At 44.0% G+C, this 15,744-nt stretch overlaps 1 protein-coding gene across 1 annotated transcript; it reads right to left on the reverse strand.

Moving 5' to 3' along the window:
- Positions 1-997: 997 nt before the first annotated feature.
- On the reverse strand, positions 998-14,829 carry LOC124553870 (poly [ADP-ribose] polymerase tankyrase-1-like). The gene is made up of 3 exons (XM_047127870.1): positions 14,115-14,829; positions 7,138-7,281; positions 998-1,514 (listed from the first exon to the last, which is right to left on the reverse strand). The coding sequence occupies exons 1-3, from the start codon at positions 14,507-14,509 to the stop codon at positions 1,037-1,039; spliced, it is 1,017 nt and encodes a 338-aa protein (XP_046983826.1). The 5' UTR covers positions 14,510-14,829; the 3' UTR covers positions 998-1,036.
- Between the last annotated feature and the right edge of the window lie 915 nt (positions 14,830-15,744).

Below are 15,744 nucleotides of genomic sequence, written 5' to 3' on the forward strand. Positions count from 1 at the left end.
GCAGACATCTATCCAGACCATCACACAGGAATTCCAAACTGCATCAGGATTCACTGCAAGTACTATGACAGTTAGGCGGGAGTTGGTTGAGCGGCTGCTCATAAGCCATACATCACGCCGTTAAATGACAAACGACGCCTCGCTTGGTGTAAGAAGCGTAAAAAATGGACGATTTAACAGTGAAAAAACGTTGTGTGGAGTGACGATCATGGTACACAATGTGGCGATCCAATGGCAGGGTGTGGGTGTGGCGAATGCCCGGTGAACGTCATATGCCAGCGTGTGTAGTGCCAACAGTAAAATTCGGAGGCGGTGGTGTTGTGGTGTGGTCGTGTTTTTCATAAAGGGGGAGGGGTGGGCACTATCACAGCACAGTGCTACATTGATGGTTTAAGCACCTTCTCGCTTCTCACCGTTGAAAAGCAATTTGGGGATGCCAATTGCATCTTACAAAGCGATTGAGCACCTGCTAGTAATGCACGGCCTGTGGCGAAGTGGTTACACGACAATGACGTCCCTGTAGTGGAATGGCGACTTCGTGCCAGGCCTCACTGACACAGATCAATATCTCTCCTCAGTGCAGCAATCTGTCAAAAATGGGCTGCCATTCCCCAAGAAACCTTCCAGCACCTAATTAAACTTATGCCTGGGAGAGTGGAAGCTATCATCAAGGCTAAGGGTGGGCCAACACAATATTGAATTCCACTATTACCGCTAGAGGACTTCACGAACATGTATGTCATTTTCAGTCTTGTCTCCAGATACTTCTGATCACATAATGTGTTGCAGATACCTAGTGTGTATTGTTAATGGAACATTTCTCTATTTTTACCTAGTTTTCAAGAATGGAAGCTCGAGTCTTTTTTACTTTTCATTATACCTCTGCTTTTATCGTTGTGGTATCCATCTGGTGTTACTACAGGAGTTTTACTCACAGTGTAAGAATGGGTACAAAGACAGGTTTCTTCGTATGCTTTTTTCTGAAAACAACGAAAAGTACTGTAAAAAGATTTATTTATTTTAGTCCACAGGTTGATCATAGCACGTCTATCACCTGCTGCTGGTTGTACTGTCTGGCGATGTCCAGCGGGGTTCTCCCATTGTTGTCTATGGCCCCCCTGTCAGCCCCTGCCTCCAGCAGCGCCGTCGCTGCTTCTGTCTCGTCATTGAATGCTGCAGAGTGCAACGGCGTCCACCCGTCCACATCCCTGGCGTTTGGGTCGGCAGAGGACGCCGACAGCAGCCTGACGACAGCTGGGCGGCCGCCCCATGCAGCCAAGTGCAGCGGCGTCTGCTGGAACTTGTCCCTCGCCCCCACGTCCGCACCTGCCGCCAGCAGACGCCTCACCATCTCCTCGTATCCCCTGCCAGCTGCCCAATGCATGGGGGTCCACTCATTCATGTCCCTCGCCCCCACGTTCACTCCAGCCGCCAGCAGGGCCTGCAATTCCTCCATTGAGCCCTGAATAGCTGCCTGGATCAGCCTCCTTCCCTTCTCCTCTCCAGATAATGTCCTGCAAAAAACCACAGATGTTCTAACAATTTCTTCCAAACACACACACACACAAAAGAACGTGAAGTCTTGTGGCTGTAATGTGTCTGAAGGCAACAGTGAAACCTGCAGGATATGACAGTGAATTAATGACACATGCACTTGTCTGGTTTATCGTGATAAATTTGGCTCCAAGTAAATCTTGACTTCCTGAGCACACAGTAGAACTCTAGCCACTGATGTGTGTCCTCAGAAATGCACCATATCTTTTGCATTTAACAGCCTCACTGCAGTGAGCATAGCGCCAAAATTCTGATACTAAAATCGGTGTTAATCAGTAAAATGTAGCGAACTATTTTTAAGCTAGGGACAATTTAGAACAGTTTCATGTTATTATCCTGCCAAATGTGATATCATTCCTGGTTAATCCAAAATCCATCAATCAATTAAGTACTCACTTTCTTCCTCTATAAATGTCACATGCACATGGAGTTGCTAATGTCACCCTTCCGACTGAAAATCAATTTCATATTTTAAGAATGGATTTTAGAATTCTGATAACTGTGGGAAACGATTCTTGATCTTTTCTATGGAAAGGTGAGACAGGAAAATGTGAATTATGAACGACTGTACAGTGGCCAACAGGCTGTAAGTTCTTTTGACCCCCATGCTACTTTTCAAGGCGTGGTCTCGTTAGAGACATGGCGCCTTCGCCTGTCTTTGGTGTGTGCACTGGTTGACAAGGACTCACAATTACACAGTAAAGACTAGCAACGGTGCTAGTTAGTTTTGAGATGCACGGAGCAGTAACAGAGGTCAGTGTCACATCTACAGATTCAAACAATACTAAAAATGTGAGTGAAAGTCTGAGCTGTGGAATCAGGCACTTTTGCACAGAGCAGTCGACATGGTTCAGGTCCAGGTATTTTTCTATCTACTGCTGTTGCAACCTAAACCACATGCGGATTGATATGACCAGTGGTGTTGTAACTAACAAGTACAGTCACCATTGTTGTGCATTTTTCGGAATGTTCCACTGCCACAAACCTCCTGCTCCCGCGTAACAAGTATTCTGGATGGCCCACATACTGGAAGTGTAAGTTCTGACAATTATGTGCGCTCTTATATGCCTCAACGTTTAGGCTGTTAAAGGATAGGGAACTCTGCACTCCGAATCTGATTTTGAAGCACCCATAAACGTATTCTATGATGGGAGGAGTTTCTGCTTTGCCTGCCTGTGTATGCTTATAGGGCCAGCAGGGGTGTCAACCCATAGCAGTATGTCCGAGGTGCGAACACAGGGCAGCCTCCTCCCACATTCAGGTGAGCAGTGACAGGACACAGCTCACCAGACACTTTTGTGAGTGGCATTCCTGGCATCGAATGACCTTACCACAGAGGTAACACCAGTTCCCATCAAAACACTGACGAGCTTGGCTAACACCTCGATGGATGACCACCTGTGTCTGCCTCGCATTGTTGGCAGGCATGGCGCACTCTCCTGATACATGTGGATCACTGTGATATAATTTTGCAGGTACATTCACTGATAAACAAGGTGTCATCAAAACGTCATGGGAATTTTTCTCTTTCTTGAAGAACCTTTATTTATTCGTCAACATCAGCTTTATTCTCTTCAGAGTAATCTCCGTCAGATATAGCACTCCTGTGCCACCACCTCCTTTTAGAAGCTTGGAAGCACTTCTGGAACTCACTTTTCGTTATTGTTATCAGCTCCTTTGGCGGTCCTTTTTTTCTCGCAGCAGTGTTGGCAAAACGACGTAATCTCATGGTTCTCTTCAGCGTCGGAAATAGAAGTCGCAGAGGTCCACGTCCGAAGAATAGGTTGGCCACGTGAACACAATGGCTTTGTTTCTTGCCAAAACCTCACGAACAAGCATTGTGGTGTGATGCGATATCCACGAACGGTTTTGTTACAATTCTGGTCGTTTCTTTTTCGGATATCCTCATGCAAACGGCGCGTTACTTCCAGGTAGTATACCTTAGTGAGCGGACGACCGTAAGACAGGAACTCATGCCGCACTATCCCACTGTAATAGAAGAAAACAGTGAGATAAACCTTCACACATGATCGAACTTGTCGAACCTTTTCGGTCTTCGTTCTTCAGGCAGTTACCATTAGGACGACTGGGCATTAGTTTTGACGTCATATCCATACACTCATTTTTCGTCACATGTTGTAAACTTCTTTAGAAGTTCTGGACAGTTGTCCACTTCATTCAGTAGTTTCTGGGTGAAGTCTACGTGGCGTCGGTTTTCGTCGAAGTTCCATAATCTTGGAACAAACATTGCTGCTACACATTTCATGCCCAAATCGTCTGAAAAATTGCTTGGAATGAGCCAAAGGACATGGCAAATTCATGAGCAACCTCTCTGATGGTGATTCGACAATTTTCGAAAACTGTTACCTATACTTCTTAGACATTACCGTCAGTAACTGATATGCTACCGCTTTCAGAGCGGTCAACGTCTTCAACATCTCGACCCTCTTTGAAACTCCTGTCTTACTTATAGTAGATTCGCCAAAGACCACGATCAAAATGTATAACGCGTTCCTGCACGTTATTCCATCTTTCAAACAAAATTTATTGCAAATTCTTTGATCCATCTTTTTCGACGACAAAAATTCGCCGAAAACTTAAAAAACATGTAACCTTTTCGAACGTCAACAGTAAACTAAATATTCAAAACAACTGGAAGTGCAAACACACATCGGATACATGTGTACAGCATGATAAAAAAATTTCAAAATCGAATGTATAAAGAACGCGAAAATAAAATTTTCGACTAATTTTTGAACACATCTGGTGCATGGGTACAGTCTTCAAAATGTGTTGAGAATTGAGTTAGTAATAAAGACGTAACCGGGAGCGGTTGATTTTTGCGTATGCCAGTATTTATAACATCTATCCTGAACTATGTGTCGTACAATGATATGATTTTTCAACCACGGTTTCTGTTATGCATGGATACAGTGTACAAAATGCGTTAAGAACAGCGTTTGTAGTGACGAATTAATAAAGGAAAACGTCTTGCCTGAAACGGCAGTTTTACTGCATGAGGAGCGAAAATTTTGAAAGCAAAAAACATTTTTGCCTTCCTGAAATGTATTTTCATTTGCGGATACGGACTACCATCAGCTGTAGAATGGAATGACGAAAGTGAAAATTTGTGCCACACCGCGACTTGAACCCGGATTTCCCCACATATAACGAGTGGTCGCTTCACCTTTTTTCCTTCTTCTTCTTCTTCTACCATCTCGTGTTGTTCGTTCTTTTTCTTCCATGTGGACGTCCCACATCGCTTGTTCAAGTTCATCATTGATCCATTTACTCAGTTTTATTTATTACAGAGGGCAGCTAACCCTATGACCGAACACGCTCGGCTACTGTGCCGGCATGCCATTAGGCTCTCTGAGCACGACTAATGGCCAGGCACGAAGTTCCATATGCCACCCACCATGTGCCTACAAACTGTACATACATTATGTATATTCCCATACAGGGGAGACATTTTATTTGAAAGTCGTTTGCCTGGTGCCGAGGAATAAATACGATATTGCAATGATGGCTTTATTCCGAATTACAATGTCTTATTCTCCCAGACATGAATGCATGTCCCAAGGTACATTGCATTGTAATTTGGAATAACACTGAAATATCCTTCGATTATTTCGTAGGGGTCAGTTGCGAGTCACTAAGTGCTCTGTCTCAAATACTGGTTGAATACAAGTTGGGTATATGCATACATGGCGATGTACTTACATTACTGGCCATTAAAATTGCTACACCACGAAGATGATGTGCTACAGGCGCGAAATTTAACCGACCGGAAGAAGATGCTGTGATATGCAAATGCTTAGCTTTTCAGAGCATTCACACAAGGTTGGCGCCGGTGGCGACACCTACAACGTGCTGACATGAGGAAAGTTTCCAACCGATTTCTCATACACGAACAGCAGTTGACAGGTGTTGCCTGGTGAAACGTTGTTGTGATGCCTCGTGTAAGGAGGAGAACTGTGTACCATCACATTTCCGACTTTGATAAAGGTGGGATTGTAGCCTATCGCGATTGCGGTTTATCATATCGTGACATTGCTGCTCGCGTTGGTCGAGATCCAATGACTTTTAGCAGAATATGGAATCGGTGGTTTCAGGAGGATAATACAGAACGTCGTGCTGGATCCCAACGGCCTCGCATCACTAGCAGTCGAGATGACAGGCATGTTATCCGCATGGCTGTAACGGATCCTGCAGCCACGTCTCGATCCCTGAGTCAACAGGTGACGTTTGCAAGACAACAACCATCTGCACGAACAGTTCGATGACGTTAGCAGCAGCACGGACTATCAGCTCGGAGACCGTGGCTGCGGTTACCCTTGACGCTGCATCACAGACAGGAGCGCCTGCGATGCTGTACTGGACGACGAACCTGGGTCCACGAATGGCAAAACGTCATTTTTTCGGATGAATCCAGGTTCTGTTTACAGCATCGTGATGGTTGCATCCGTGTTTGGCGACATCACGGTGAACGCACAATGGTATGGGGTGCCATTGGTTACATGTCACAGTCACCTCTTGTTCGCATTGGCGGCACTTTGAACAGTGAACGTTACATTTCACATGTGTTACAACCCGTGGCTCTACCCTTCATTCGATTCCTGTGAAACCCTACATTTCAGTAGGATAATCCATGACCGCATGTTGCAGGTCCTGTATGGGCCTTTCTGGATACAGAAAATGTTCGACTGCTGCCCTGGCCAGCGCATTCTCCAGATCTCTCACCAACTGAAAACGTCTGGTCAATGGTGGCCGAGCAACTGGCTCGTCACAATACGCCATTCACTACTCTTGATGAACTGTGGTATCGTGCATGGGCAGCTGTACCTGAACACGCCATCCAAGCTCTGTTTGACTCAATGTTCAGGCATATCAAGGCCGTTATTGTGGCCAGAGGTGGTTGTTCTGGGTACTGATTTCTCAGGATCTATGCACCCAAATTGCGTGAAAATGTAATCACATGTCAGTTCTAGTATAATATATTTGTCCAATGAATACCCGTTTACTATCTGAATTTGGTGTAGCAATTTTAATGGCGAGTAGTGTAGTTTGCTAGAACATTTCTGACGCAGCTCTGACGAGCATGGTGCTCGTGAATGACCATTACTTATGCTTGGCTGCCATTTCACAGTGTGCATTTCGCACGCGCTTGTCTGTGCTTAATGATGCCATAACGCTTCAGAGAATGGACATAAATCACCGTAATTCAGTTGCTCGGCTGTGCGCCCTACTCCGTGCCGAATGACTACAGTGAATTTCTTCTTGGTGAAGCAATTTTAATGGCCAGTGGTGTATATAACTTTCTCATCCTCACCCCTTCGAAATTTAGATGTATGTTACTTCCGCACTGTTTCATTCCAGACAGTTACATGTGCTTGAAATCACTCCAGTACTTTAGAATGTGATGTTGAACAAACATACACATTTAAAATACATACAAGTATAAGATGAAGACAGGAGACACGGTAAAGTGACATTCTGTTTCATAACTATAAAACTTGGTGAAATCCCAAATAACGTGTGTTGTGAATGTGGAAGAGAGACACGTGTAGTGATGCAACTCACCTCAGGAGAGTGATGGCAACGCTGTCAGGTGGGGGAGTGTCGTGGGTAGACATGGTGGTCGGTGCAGCTGCGTCGCGACTCCAGCTGTGGTCACTGAGTGGCTGAGTGGAGGGGGTCGTCCGGCTGTCTGCAGTAGCTGGCGAGCTGCACACAGAGACACTGCATGGCAAAGTGTGTTCACATGGAGGCCAGAGGACAGCTTACAGTGGACAGTATTCCTGAGGGTCTGTCCACACACTGACAACAGAACACACGCTGCCAAAGAAAGTAGCGGATTCGCTAACATGAACAACCAGCCACACACACACGCACACAGAGAGAGAGAGAGAGAGAAGAGCCAAAGAAACTGGTGCACTTGCCTAATATAGTATAGGGCCCTGGCGAGCATACAGAAGTGCCCCATCATATGTGGGATGGACTCGACTAATGTATGAAGTAGTTTTGGAGGGAACTGACACCATGAATCCTGCAGGGATGTCCATAAATTCCTAAGAGTACGAGGGGGTGGAGATCTCTTCTCAACAGCACTTTGCAAGGCAACCCAGATATGCTCAGTAATGTTCATGTCTGGGAAGATTGATGGCCATTAGAAGTGTACCCCTGGAGCCACTCTATAGCAGTGCTGGATGTGTGGGGTGTACATTGTCCTGCTGGAATTGCTCAAGTGCGTCGGAATGCACAATGGACATGAATGGATGCAGATGATCAGACAGGATGTTTACGTATGTGTCACCTGTTAGTCGTATCTAGACGTATCAGGGGTCCCGTATCACTCCAACTACACACCATTACAGAGCCTCCACCAACTTGAAACACATCTCTGTTGACAATTAACATACTTTGAACGCGAAATGGCAGTTGGTGCAACATGCATGAGATATACCATTCTGGAAATCATTAGGAAATTCAGTATTCTGGGATGTACAGTGTCAAGAGTGTGCCCTGGATGCCAAATTTCAGGTATTGCCTCTCACCAGGGACTATGCAGTGGCTGACAACCTTCACTTAATGACCAAAAGCAGCAACAGTTCAGTAGATTTGTCAGTGCTAACAGACAAGGAACATAGCTTGAAATAGCTGCAGAAACCAGTGTTGGATTTACGACGAACGGATCCAACAGGACAGTGTGGTGACGTGAGACATTTCAAAATCTTAACATGGGTCTGAAACAGCAACTGTGAAAATCTGGACAGGTTGAAAAAAATCAGCCAACCAGTTCCAAAACAAAGGTTTATTAGCCTTTTACCTGGGTTCCCATATTTCTAAAAATATCTTCCATCGTGTGATGTAACAGGACTCATTCCTTCTGAAAAGGATATTTTTAGAAACATGGAAACCTAGGTCAAGGGCTAATGCACCTGGTTGGCTGATTTTTTCAACCTCTTTAAATCTGGCATTAATGGGCTGTGGCAGCAGACGACCAACACGGGTGCCTTTGATAACTGCACGTCAGCTGAAGGGTCTCTCCTGGGCTCGTTACCACATCAGTTGGACTCCAGACGACTGGAAAACCGTGCCCCAGTCAGATGAGTTCTGATTTCAGTTGGTAAGAGCTCATAGTAAAGTTTGAGTGTGGCGCAGGCCTCATGGAGCTATGGAGCCAAGTTCTCAACAAGTCACTGCAAGCTGGTGGTGGCTTCATAATGGTGTGGGCGGTTTTTACATGGAACAGACTGGCCTTTCTGGTCCAACTAAACATTGACTGTAAATGGTCGTGTTCAGCTACTGGGACTTCATGGTGCCAATCAATGATATGATGTTATTGGATCATAACTGTTCTCGACTAGTTTGAAGAACACCCTGGATAACTTGAGCAAATTATTTGGCCACCCAGACCACTCAACATGAATCCCCTTTCTCCTAGCATCTTCGGTTCTCCAATTTAATACTTGCTTAGAAGTCAACCATTTTGTTAGTTAAATACTACACCAGTGCTACTTTTTACACACGAAGTAGCTATACTTTGAATAGATGAAGTTTTTGATATCTCACGTTCCTAGCCTCTGATGTTCTCGAAAGAACCTAAATGTATAACGTGATTCGAAGGAAGCGTTTTTAATAGTCAAATAGCACAACAATTAACTATATTTGTGGAAAATGTTAGGACTTGAAGGGATTAAGCTTTTGACACTTTATTTACATAGCTAGTAGCATTTATTAATGAAATATTTCAGTTTCCCATGAAATGATTAATTAAGTTTTTCTTAACTGTCCTGATTTTTTTCATTAAGTAATTACATCTTTTTTTTGCAAACCGGCACGTAACGGTGGTATATTTGATACCCCAATTGTCTATCTTTGTCAGATTATTCAGGGCCAAACTAGGCTATGAAAATTCAGAATAAAGTTTTCCCCAGTTCTCTTAAAAGTTTACTTAATTATCCTGATTGTCATAGGAAACGAACAATTTCTTCGCTAAACCAGACCCCATTTGCCCATTTCCCACTCTTCATTAGAATATAAAAATTAATACAAAACTCATTGTATAAGTTGTAGGGACTATTGTTCTTGTTAGAATAAAATCTTCGATAAGTCATTGAAAATAGTAGTAAAAAGACTGCATAATTCAGTAGAAAAAGTATATTTTTTTGTAAATAATCACGAATTTATGATTGCATACAGAAATTGATTAAAAATGTGATTTTGGCCAGAAAGGAGAAGACAGTACAAGAAAATGTCTGGAAACTGAATTGTGTGTGTGTGTGTGTGTGTGTGTGTGTGTGTGTGTAATAATTATATACCTGTGGTTAGTAATTTAAATTTACTGCTGTGTTTAGGATAACACATTATGAAATATATGACAGTAATTTATTATCTCAGTGCAATCCAGAAACATAGTTGGAATTATTTCAGAAAGGAGCAGAGCAAAGTTAGTGTCTTCACAGAAATTTGTGCGTAATGTGTTGACAAATGAAAACAACTGTGGTAGGAGTGAAACTAGACATGAAATTTACGAATGCAGCCAATGATCGAGGAGATGTAGTCAAATGAGTATTATGTTCAATGTATTGTAATTACCAGATTCGACAGTTTTCTTGTGGTTGCGTGTTAATGTGTGTTCTGGTTATTTAATCTAGCAAACTCGTCTACGAATTTACCACTGACATAAAATAAAGGTCTTTGTAGACATACAGGTGATGTGAATGAAAAACTATCTTTGAAGTTGATGTTTTGATAAGAAAACATGCAATTACCATATACTATAGAGCAACGTGTGGCAATGAAGAAGATAATGGGTGGGAATTAGAACATTATCCGGTTTAGGTTATCAAGAGCATTTACGAAATATACATTTGAGTACTGCAGATAGAATTACGTTTAAATATATGTATTATCATAGGATATCTTGAAAAGACCGTTGGTGATACGTATTTTGTTTCGAATATTCGTTTTCGTGTTACATTACAATGAACAGGAGAGATAAGCTTTTAGTGGTTTGCGAGACAAGATACAACTATATGAGAAATGAGTCAGACAATGCAGACAACATTATCTCGAAGGCAGGAATTCTAGTTTATCAGGCAGTCAGTTACGAGCTGTGTAAACATTTAAATATAGCTGAAAATTAAAGGAAAGTTGTGAGTAATACTACACACTAGACATGTAAGGAGGACTTTTACTGTATTTACCTGAGGACAGTTCTATCTGGAGATCATATCAACTTTGAGGATGTTACAGACTGATCAGTAACTGCAGTGGATGGACTAGTGAACTCCTGGTAGAATGAAGCACTGGAATTCACTAGACAGCATTTAGTATCGCTATGGATAGCTATATGCAAGACAACCAAGATGATATTTGACAGTGGCTCTTCTAGGAAGCAAGTACAGCGCCCTTGTCCAAGAAATACCTCCCTGCTTGAGTTATAGAAAGGAGTGGACTAAAGTCCTGTACATATCATGAGAATCAACTGACAAGAAAGGTGGAAGGGCCAGCACCATATGGAACCACCCTAAGTTGCTCTGCTCTTGTGCAGTCTGGCTCGTTGTCTTGTCAGGTGTTGTATGCGGAATAACCAGCTAACCCATCCTGCCCATGTACTTATGAGACTTTCTGTAATAGATGTCTTCCATACCTGCTCTGATGGAGAACCAAAATCTTATTTTTGAAGACCAGTATACTCCATAAAAATTCCAATTCCCCTGCACTGTTTGGAGAGAATAAGTTGATCCTATTATGGAGATTGTACACATGTACCTAGAAAGAGAAAAGGTATACATAGCACATCAAATAGTAGTGCTAATGTGGGAATTGCAATTACTGTGACCTTTGGCCTTACGACAACTAACGTTTGCATAGGTCAACATTTAGAGAATGACAGCACAAGAAATGAGAAATTTTAAATACGTGGCTACCATCCTTCAACCACACAGCAGCATACTGCAGCGTTCTTGGTGCAGGTATTGAACGAGAGACCGATATATTCCCTTTATGCAGAGCTCACTGCTAGTAACAGAAAAGAAAGCAAACAATAAATGCTGCTCTGCATAAACATCTTTACAGTGGCCTCAACAGCACAAGCACATACAATAAAGCCCGCTTTCTGCTTTTTTTTCTGAGCAGCACATCACTGTGTCCACCACTAGAATGGCTGCTGTTTTCTTCATAGGCAGTGAACCTTTTGTTCGGAGGATTGATGTCAGAACCAAATTAAGAGCTTTTTCGCTTAAGCAGTTTAACAGAACTAATAACATCAAATAAACTCAGTTTGTGAAGCTACGAAATCTTGTCTCTTCCATGAATTTTGTTAGCATGTCTGTGCGCTAGTAGACATAGTTCAATTTAGAGATTCCATGTACCTCTCATGACAAGTCAATGACAACTTTATGAGCTATCAGAAAATGCTGTATTTTACAGCACAGACGAATCTACGGAAACTCAGAGGCAAAGATTGTTGGCTTGGGAATATACAGAACGATTCTAATTAAAGTCAAACTTTCAAACCGCTGTAGAAATAACACGACTGGTCAGAATGATGTAAAATTGTAACAGAATATTATTGGAGAAGGAGGAAAACGTATGGCAGAAGAAAAATAAATAGTTACAAAATGTAGCAAGAGATGGCGCTGTAAGCATCATAATTTAATAGTGGTCAACTGCAAATGACAGGTGAATCATACAACAATGCCTGAGGTGTACATTTGACGATAAACAGACTGCACTAATCAGTCTGCATGGGTGTACAGGTGTAATACTGTTATTCACCGTGGCCATGTCGTGTCATATCATATCGGACGGAAAAAATCGGTTTTCAACCATCATGAGGCCAAAAACCGCATAAAAAGTATCAATCACATAGGTTTTTAATAATCCTGCGGACAATAGCGCATGAAAAGCATCAATCACATTGGTTTTGTCCTGATGCCAAAAACCGCATAAAAAGCATTAATCAAAATCATATCGGATTATTAAGTTCCGTGTGACTGGCGCAACACATGTTCAATATGCTGTCCACCGTTTCCTGCAACATGTTGAAACCGAGAAACAGCATGTTCCACAACTGATAGAAGTGTTTCCAGGGTTACATTCAGAATGTGTTGTGCAATGCGTACCTTCAATGCAGCTAAGTTTGCAATCGGAACACTGAACACAAGATCTTTCAGGTAACCCCACAGCCAGAAGTCACACGGATTAATATCAGGTGATCGGGATGGCCAGGCTGTAGGGAAATGGCGACTGATAATTCTAGCATTTCCGAAATGGCGCTTCAGCAGCTGCTTAAATTTATTTGCAGTGTGTGGAGGTGCTCCATCTTGCATAAAAATGATCTCCATCCACACATCCACGCTCTTGCAGAGCTGGAATGACGTGGTAGCGCGAAAGACGCTCATAATGCTTACCAGTATGGTACAGGTAGCAGGAATCGAAACACCTGCCTCTTCGAAAGAATATTGACCTATGATAAATTATGCCGTAAACCCACACCGCACAGTGACATTTTCAGGGTGAAGTAGTGGTACTGGTTGATTGTGTGTGTGGATTTTCCGTTGCCGATATTCGACAATTCTGTGTATTGACATATCCTGTCAGATGGAAGTATGCTTCGTCTGTCCACAGCCAATCATTGTCCACTTCCATGCCTCAAGATATTCTAAAGCCAAGGTCTCGTACTGGCAGGTCAACAGGAAGCAACTCGTGCACATGGGTAATTTTTAATGCCTTGCAAAGAAGGATGTTTCATAGGATTTTATGCACCATGCTCATGGGTATGTCCAATGTTTGCACACCACCACTCGTCTCCTCCCGCATTGTGGTGACCACTGCTTCTACTGACGTCGAATCAGTTCGTTTCCTCCTCCTCCTCCTACCAGGTTGCACACCAAAAGATCCCGTCCTTTAGAATTTCCGAATAATTTTCTACAGACCCATGGCAGTCTTTTTTTCAAACCCTTCAATGTCCATAACTTCTGCAGAGTGACGTGTGCACAGTCACCATTTGTGTAATACAGCTTTACAAGCAGAGCGTGATCCCGCATTGAGACAGTCAAGGCGAACATCGTAGACACGAAAGGAGGAAAAGATGTATACTTGGCATGTTTATGCCAACTTCAGTGGGTCGTGTGCATGACAAGTGTTTTCATTGACATATTCAAATGGCTCTGAGCACTATGGGACTTAACCTCTGAGGTCATCAGTCCCCTAGAACTTAGAACTACTTAAACCTAACTAACCTAGGGATATCACAAACGTCCATGCTCGAGGCAGGATTCGAACCTGCTACCGTAGCAGTCGCGTGGTTCCGGACTGAAGCGCCTAGGACCGCTCAGCCACTGTGGCCGGCACTGGCGTATTCCCACACATAAAGCGCTATCTATTGATCAATTTTCACAATATTTTTTTTGTGCCACACGCTATCCCCCTTGTCCTATAATATTCTGTTGCAATTTGACGTTATTTCTACAGCGTTTTGAAAGTTTATAATCACCTGGTATATGTAGAATTCGACAACATGTACAAGTGAGTTGTGTCACACTTACCTGGCTTTTGATGGTGGAACAGACAGCTGGCGGCTCACTTCCACCTGATCTTCACGCTGGCTGTGCAGGGTCTGTCCCATCACGTGGAGCAGGTGAGCCTTTATGAAGTCAACCACGGCCTGCCTCAGGCTGTTAGAGGAGCGCCTGACTTCGAGGACGGCTGTGGCCGCCGCACTCCCCCCAGACACTCGTGCAGCTACCAGCTGCTCACACTCTGCCTTCAGGGCAGACAGTCCATATCTTTCAGCAGCGGCCAGCAGCTGCGGGGCCATGCTGTGCAGCTGGGGGGCCTGGAGTGTGTACATGTAGGCTAGCAGGTGGCGCAGCACTGGAGCCTCCACATCTGAGATGGCAACGTGGCCGCTGCTGGCCTCCAGCGTGTTGTTGCGCAACATGGCGGCGAACACAGTGCTCCTGGCAATCAGGACGGCCCTGTGCGCCACCAGATGTGTGTCGCCTGCCACCAGCGTTACCACTGCGCTGTCCCCAGCGTCCAGAAGGGCGGCCAGATCCACAGCTGCGGTCTCCTTAACCCTCTGAACTGGTTCCACTGTCAACGATTCGAAAGCATAGTGTCACTAGAGTCACTATGCAGCCCTTTGCCTCTATACAAAAGTCATGGGGTAGAGGCATGGTCATATACAGTTAACGATAGTGTCTCAAACGCAAGGTATAAAAGAACAGTGCATTAACGTACACTATGTGATCCAAAGTATCGAGACAGCCCCAAAAACATACATTTATCGTACTAGGTGCATTGTGCTGCTACCTACTGGCAGATCCTCCATATCAGTGACCTCAGCAATCATTAGACATCGTGAGAGCAGACTGGGACACGCTGCGGAACTCATAGACTTCGAATGTGGTCGGGTGATTGGGTGTCACTTGTGTTATACGACTGTATGCAAGATTTACACACTCCTAAACGTCCCTAGGTCCACTGTTTCCTACGTGATAGTGAACTGGAAACGTGAAGGGACACATACAGCACAAAAGCGTACAGGTCGGCCTCGTCTGTTGACTGACAGAGACTGCTGGCAGTTGAAGGGGCAGCCATCTATCCATACCATCACATGGGAATTCCAGACTGCATCAGGATCCACTGCAGTACTATGAGAGCTAGGGAAGAGGTGGGAAAATTTTGATTCCATGGTCGAGCGGCTGTTCATAAGCCACACATCACGCCGGTAACTGCCAAACGACGTCTCGCTTGGTGTAAGGAGCGTAAACATTGGACGATTGAACAGTGGAAAAACGTTGTGTGGAGTGATGAATCACAGTACACAACGTGGCGAACCGATGGCAGGGTGTGGGTACGGCGAATGGGTGGTGAACGCCATCTGCCAGCAGTGTAGTGCCAACAGCAAACTTCGGAAGCAGTGCTGTTATAGTGTAGTGCTGTTTTCCATGGAGGGGGCTTGCACCCCTTGTGGCTTTGCGTGGCAATAACGCAGCACAGGTCTACACTGATGTTTTAAGCACTTTCTTGCTTCCTCTGTTAAAGGGCAGTTCAGGGATGGCGATTGCAATTGCATCTTTCAACACCATCTAGCACCTGTTCATAACCCACAGCCTATGGCGGAGTGATTGCACGACAGTAACATCCCTATAATGGACTGGCCTTCACAGA

This window comes from Schistocerca americana, chromosome 11 (assembly GCF_021461395.2).
Source record: "Schistocerca americana isolate TAMUIC-IGC-003095 chromosome 11, iqSchAmer2.1, whole genome shotgun sequence".
NCBI classification, from domain to species: domain Eukaryota; kingdom Metazoa; phylum Arthropoda; class Insecta; order Orthoptera; family Acrididae; genus Schistocerca; species Schistocerca americana.